At 34.9% G+C, this 7316-nt stretch overlaps 1 protein-coding gene across 1 annotated transcript in view; it reads left to right on the top strand.

Annotated features, from left to right (window-relative positions):
• Positions 1-7316, top strand: part of LOC125669731 (zinc finger SWIM domain-containing protein 6-like) — a 42628-nt gene that overhangs the window by 3632 nt on the left and 31680 nt on the right. The window contains exon 2 of the mRNA XM_048904457.2: positions 4548-4641. Within this exon, the coding sequence (XP_048760414.2) occupies positions 4548-4641 (94 nt within the window). The remainder of the gene's footprint in view (positions 1-4547; positions 4642-7316) is intronic.

Genomic DNA, 7316 nt, shown 5'->3' with positions numbered 1-7316 from the left:
ATAAGTAACCAACACAAGTGTCACCAAAATATATAGACTTTTTAGCAAGTAATTGTACACTATATGTACAATATATACATGCAGATTTAGATTTTCAGACTTCTACTTTCTGTCACTTAACAAATTTTTGAAGGGATATCAAACAAATAAACAAAAGCATACAATGTTGTGTGTAGAACAGTGTACTTGCATAATGGTTAAAAATTCCTGTCACATGCTTGTCATAATTTATATTGTCATATCCACTTGTATGTAGATTCACCTAATTTCAAGTGAGTTAGTAACATAATTTCAACTTTTATGTACATTGTACAGGATGTCACATTTTGCCTGCACAATATCTTTAAAATTTCTAACTTCCTAATATATTTGAAAAGATGTCATTACTACCAAAAAGTACAGGCTTTCTCTTTTTATGGTGTTGTATTTGATATCAGTGAAATCAAAGTCTTAGCCATAATGGAGTTGACTAAGCAACAAAAAGTTGAAGTAGTGAAACTTTATTATGACTATTAGTCACAAGCTGTTGTTATAAATCTGGTGAAGATGAAGAACCCAGGTGGTTTCTAATTGCAAAGACATTTACAGACTGGTGAGAATGGTAGCAATAGGATAGCAGTCCCAGGGAAGATCTTAATCTTGTTGGACAGCTTTGATAAACAAGCTTTGATATGACTTCCACCTTCCCCAAATTGAAAGACAGAGTATAACACCCCTATTCCATTTTCATTTGATATTGGAGCAGAAGAGTATAACATTAGGTAGTCAATTAGAAAGATTTTAAGAAAATAGCCCTTGTCAGTTGGCTTCACAATTCCCACTTGAATTATAAATTCATAATACATCTCTTCAAATACTTGCATTTATAATCTGAAAGGTGCTAGAAATCACACGGGGAATCATACTAGAATTCATTATATCAATACAAATGTGGAAAAAAAAACTTGATGTATATTCATTCTTAATTTTTTATCGTCTTTGAAAGTTCAGACAAGTATATGTATTATTCAGAAATGTCTACATACACAAGGAATGGTGTCGGACACTAATTGTGCTCTTCTTGCACCAGACTGAACTAACTGCCAGTAATGACAGTCTAAAAGTAAATCTTTTGTACCTGGAAATGCACTTACTTATGTATGAAGATAAAGATACTCTGCAATTTTATTTTGATATATGAACCTTTTAAAAGTTTTAGTAATGATCAAAAATGCCATTATGTTTGATTGAACTGTCATGACTATGGGGTCAATATGTTCATTTTGTGGTTACATGTCGTGAATGATATAAGATTTTACTTGAACAAAGTAGGTGATGGAATGGTATGCAGTAAAATCATTATATGTAATGATATAACATGAGTACTGAAATTCTGCAAAATTGTCATTCAGCATCAGTTTGAAAAGGTGAAGATACCGAACAGTGATCAATCTCATACCTCCTATAACGAATACAAAATTAAGAGTAGGGTAAACACGAACCCCTGGACATACCAGAGGTGGGATCAGGTGTCAGGAGGAGAAAGCATTCCCTGTCGACCAGTCACACCAACCATGATCCCTATCTCAATGGAATAAACAGAGTAATCCGTAGTCAAAATCAGTGTGTGAAGAATGACCTCAATTGGTATAAAACATGTCAGAGGCATTTTACCCAATGACAGGTTGTATTGTTAAATTAGATAGTTGAAACAACCATAAAGTTTGCAAAATGTTGACTTTAAATGAGACTGTTGAAATCCCTGTAACATCAATTTATTTGCTGGTAGCCTGTCTAGATTGTGTGTGGCAAAGTAAAATTGCAAGTACAACTATGAAGGAAATTTGAATAAAGGTTTAAAAGTGAGACTTCAGTTTTATGAGAAAGGCTTCTCAAGGATAAACAGAAAAATATTAATTACTGTGGTATAACTGGAATCTACAGTTGGTTTGTGTTTGGATGAGATGTGGTTGTATTCAGACTGGTAGTTTTTCAATGTCAGCAGTACTGTTTTAAACAGTACCACTGTCCAGGCCTACTGATGTCAATATCATTTAAGTTTGTTATGGGGAAAAAGGGAGAGGGGTCTGCATAACTTTTATTGTCATCCCCTGGGGTATGGAATAGAATGAATTTCTGACATTGTTAAATGAATTTCTGACATGACTTTTAGCATGTATACACAGTGTGTACATGTACAAGCACACCACACTGGTGAGAACGGACATGTTTACATGCTGTTTTCCACGTTCATGACATTTTGTGGTAATTTGTAGATAATTATGTTCCTTTGTGTTGTGGAATTAATTCATTATCACTTTGTTTCACCACCTTAGGGCTGAAATACATGATAATAGGTCAGAGCTGAAATACATGTAATATGGAATGTATATATATTTATGTAATACATGTACATGTATCAACCTTTTACCATAGAGCCTGACTTTAAAACTAGCTGTAAATAGTGATGCCACATGATGCACATAAGGTTATAAGAAGGGTGCTGTATTACAGATTCTATACAACAGTAGCTATGTAAATCTCAATATAATTTGACTTAAATTGACTAACATAAAATTGATGCAGTTGTACTCCAGTTATTCAGAACCCTGTATAAAGGTCATGCACAACATTTCTACCATTACTTTTTTCTACAGCTATTTTGTCATCTCAATAAGAAGGTTTTTTTTTTGTAATTTCAGAAATGGTTTAAATTTTATATTGTAGTAATACATGTATTACTATATACTTTCCATTACGTCGTATGGGGATTTTCCCCCTTCTTTGTTATAATAACATGTAGTGTCCATTATACACAACCTTCTGTAATGTGTAAGAGTTACAGGTCTACTTGCCACAACCAAAAATGTTAATATGCCTCAAAATTTTATGTAGAAACAAGATAAGGTGTGAGTGAATTGTACCTGAAATGTCACAAAAAGATATATATTATTGAAAAATGTTGCACATCACCTCAATATTTACAAAATTGTCAATAAGTTATCTAAGGCTAAATTGTGACACACTGAATATCCCAATATTGAGCTGTGGGCAAGTTTCCATGTATAGACATTTTGTTTTCCTGTAGCAAACTCTCTTAAGTCACCATCTTGTACCTTGTCTCTGAATTCAATATCTTTTTGCAGTCATAAACTATGACTTCTTTTCATATTGCCTGGAGTTGACACACAGATTGTATTCACATGATGCATTTTCTATTCTTTGCATCTTTAATAAGGTTCCTGTTTCTGATCATAGACACTTTATGGATCTTCTGTATTTGTAAAAAAAAGATGACAGACTGAGTACAGTCTCACAAAAACTGCAGACTAGCCAGACACTGGAGGCTACCAATTTGTTTTATGAATTTATTAGTAATTTTTAATTATTTCTTCAAGGAAGATGTGTAAATAACAATTCCTGAATTTGTAAAATGCATGTCCATAAGCCCAACTGACCAGTGACTCAATAGAATTTCTGTAAAGACTCAGTGATAGTGAGATGATAGGAATTAACATACCGGTAATGTGATTATTTGATGACATGTTCTGTAATCACTACCTGAGGCAAGAATACTGTAAAAGATTAAACAGATACCATATTTACCCCTAATCAACAGTTGAATACCCAGGGTGCATTTTACCACAAGTGTGGACAAATATGAATTTTAGTAATGTTACATCCAATTAGTACATGAAAGTATAGTGCATGAGGTTTTAGTGCTGTAATTTGATTGGGATAGACCAGAGAGCTACAGATCCATCCATTATAAAATCCTTTGATTTACAGTGCAACTTTTTCTGTGCATTTCAGGTTTTATATCTTTATACATTGTGTCAAGAATGAATAAAAGCTCCTTTCAAACTGAAAACTCACTACTAAGTCTGCCTGTTTACATAGCCATGTTATGTTGCCAGTCAGTTTGAACAACTGTAAATCGAAGGTTTTTATTACGAGTAGACCTGTTACTCTTTGGTCTGTTCCAATTTTTGCCCAGAGAGCTAGTTCTGCAGCAGATTGAGAAATTTCCAGCAGTAGGTGAAGTGCCACAAAATTTGTCCAGTGCGTGACACTTAAGGTCATAGCAATGAGGGTTCTTTATCATGTGTTATGCCTACAGTTACATAGGACCTCTGCTTATTTGGTTTCATCAAATAGACCCATGACCTTCACTTCTAAGATCAGGCACTTTGCGATGGAACAATTTCAATCTAAACATCTTGGGTTAAACACAACCACATGGGGGGTGGGGGGTGGGGGGGTGTTAAACACAGGACCTCCAGGTTGCAAGGAACTCTTGTCCAAACCATTACACTGCTGAGGTTGTTAAATTTGTGTATATCATTGAGCTGACAAATTACAATATGCAGTATGTAAATCTGTTATATATGTATGTATACTATATATAAGTAAATTCATATGGTTATTATTGTTTTGTGTGCGCACACACACACACACACACACACACACAATAATTCAATATTGGGACCAAATTTCATGAATCCAGTTTTAGAATTGATATTTATAGCATTTCCATACTTCAGTGTTGATTTCTCTTTGTTTTGCAGGCTTTCATTTGAGTGGGACGGTGAAGGAGCCCTCAAATCCCCTGTATTCTTCTGACCCCGATGTTCCCTACCAGGTTTCAATCAGCTTTGATAGGTAAGAGTCTACATAAGAAGTCAGAGTGTATGTTCTTGCATAACCTCTAAACAAATCAAAAGGAGACTTGCATGCAATCATTTTTAATCTGTGAAGAAATTTTTCATAGTTGAAGTTTCGAAGCATATGTCCATTTTGATCAGGAAAATCATTTCAGAGGAGTGACCACATTTGTGTGGGCAACAAAGGTTACTATGATCTGTGGGATATTAAAGCTTGTGAACATTCGGAGAAGCAGCATTTATTTTGAACAATACATGTGTGTGAAAAAGCTTAGACCAGTGGTGTTTCTAGGGGTATTGTGCTTAGTGTAAGTGCTATTGATAACTTGAGCTCTATAGAGGCAATCAAATAGCGGTAGGTTGGAATTTCCTCAGGGGCTTGTCCACCCTTGGAAGGAGTGTAAAGGCAGCCAGCATTCACTAAGCTGACCCGGTCCATTGTTTGACTCTCAGTTATATTTTGTATCCTTCTTTAAATTCCAGTGGTCTGTAACAAGTTTGATTATTTGCATGGAATTTGAATAAATCCCCTTAAAAATGGGTAAAACACTATGACTAAGATTATAAAACCAAGTCTGATTTAAATTACATTGAAAGTGAAATCATTCACAAGTCTCTAAGAAACATTTGTATGTGATTTTTATACCAGGAGTTTGTTTAAAATTTAATCAAGCTTAACTACATAGTTTGGTGCCAGTTGGTGCTATTCTACCATACTTTGTCATCCTGGCTCGGTTTGAGACCTTTTATATTATAGGGCTAAAAGTTTGAACAAATAGCTTTAGAATTTAAAACACTGATTTAATGCTACTTGATGAGGCAAATGAGATCAGAGGTAATTCTGAATAGATTCAGGCATGCAAGTCTAACCATTCTGAAATTCATATGCTGCACAACAGCATTGCAACAATGACACAGACAATGGAAGCACAGTGCTGCTTAGGAAAGTCTCCTGAACTTTTAAATTCCCACCAAAGTGCATAGGAAGTTTAGTGTTACACTTGAGAGAAAATTTCCTTGTATAAGTAATTCTAAGAGCTTAGTTACAATATCCCAGTGTTACGAAAACTAGCAGGATGCAGTACTTGATTATAAAATGAAGGGCTGTGTAGGTATTCATAAACTGTATACTTGAAACTGGTAATACAGAGGAAGAAACATTCTAACATTGTTTGATCCCTCTTCATGGCCAGACTTCTGCAGACAAAAGGAGAAAAGAAAGACATATATAGGGCAATGTGCTTATGGGATTTGGTTCCTTATGTGCAGTAATATTATTAGCTAGATTAGTGGATTTTCTTCTCCAATCTCCAATGTCAGTTCAGTGTTGCTTGCGCTCAGTTGCTGCAGCTGTTAGCTATGAAATTGGGTGGGGATATTTATTGTTTGCAGTGGTCTATGATGTATAGTGGCCAGTATCCAAAGAGTACAAGTAGATCAGTTTTGCTGAGATTTTCAGAATGAAGCTGCTCATGACTAAGCTGCTGTACGACACAGCGACACAGCGCTGTAGAGAATTTAGGAACATGCAGATGAGTCTGGCGGCTTTGGATTTAAATTCGCAGGAACTTTGATCTGTCAATATACAGAAAGTGCAAGTTGCCTCTAGTGCCCAGCACAAGTCCTTTGATGATGATTTGCAGCATTGGTCTTCCTGATTAATTCTGATCAGACACTTGTCATAGCATATTATCTTACCCCTGTTGTTTCAGAACAAAAGTTTGCTCATTGTGTGCCTTTGACAAGAGATTATATAAATCTCTTGTTTTGCCTGTATTGATTTCCCTATCCTGATCAGTAACGATAGTTTGGCTGAATAAAAGGCTGAATTCACTGAGAGATGTAATTGGATCAGGATTACAACATGACAGAATCAAAATGAAATAGGTTCTCTGGATTTTGATACATTTCGTCCTCTGAATCAAGAACCCCATAACAAGGCATCAGTTTTGAAAGAGTTTTATAGGCAGCACTGGAGTGTGTCTTTATACACTTTCTATGTTAAATTTTCTATTCTCTACTGGAAAATGTACATGCATGAAGAGGATAAAAGGGAGAACAAAGGAAACGGATGAGAGTTATTGGCCCTTTTATGTCTTTACCTCTCACAGGATTCAGATGAATATATGTGTTAAGGAAATTGATTTGCAGTTGTTGGTTAACAAATAAGGTGATCATGCTATCGACAGAAAATTTCAATATATTGAACAGAAAACTAGACATCAAACTGAGCAGTGCATTGATCTTTGAATCTCAATGAAAAAAAAAATCATGTAGATTTTCGAACAATTTACATCAACTGTTAGATCAATACTAGTGGACACAAAGTTTTACTTCACATAACTGATATATGTGTGTACGACTGATAAACAATTTTTGTGTACATTGTTAGGGTAAGATATATAGTGTTCCTTATAAAACTATTTCTTTTCATTGTATTTGCTTATTGCACTGAAGTACTTCATCATGATCCTGTTGCATAAAGAAACACAGTGTAACATGTGGTTAGTGCTAATAAGGCACATGCTCCAGGAACTTGATCAAGTTATTGACGAGACTAGAAAAGAGAGACATCAGAACAAAATAATAGGAAAAATGTTATCTCAAATCTCACTGAATGAAGGAAGAGAGAAAACAACCCAGTATCTGATTAATGAATAATTCTGAGTAAAT

Source organism: Ostrea edulis, chromosome 4 (assembly GCF_947568905.1).
Source record: "Ostrea edulis chromosome 4, xbOstEdul1.1, whole genome shotgun sequence".
In the NCBI taxonomy this organism is placed as follows: domain Eukaryota; kingdom Metazoa; phylum Mollusca; class Bivalvia; order Ostreida; family Ostreidae; genus Ostrea; species Ostrea edulis.
Note: the sequence above shows the minus strand (reverse complement) of the source record. Positions and strands in the feature narration are given on the sequence as shown.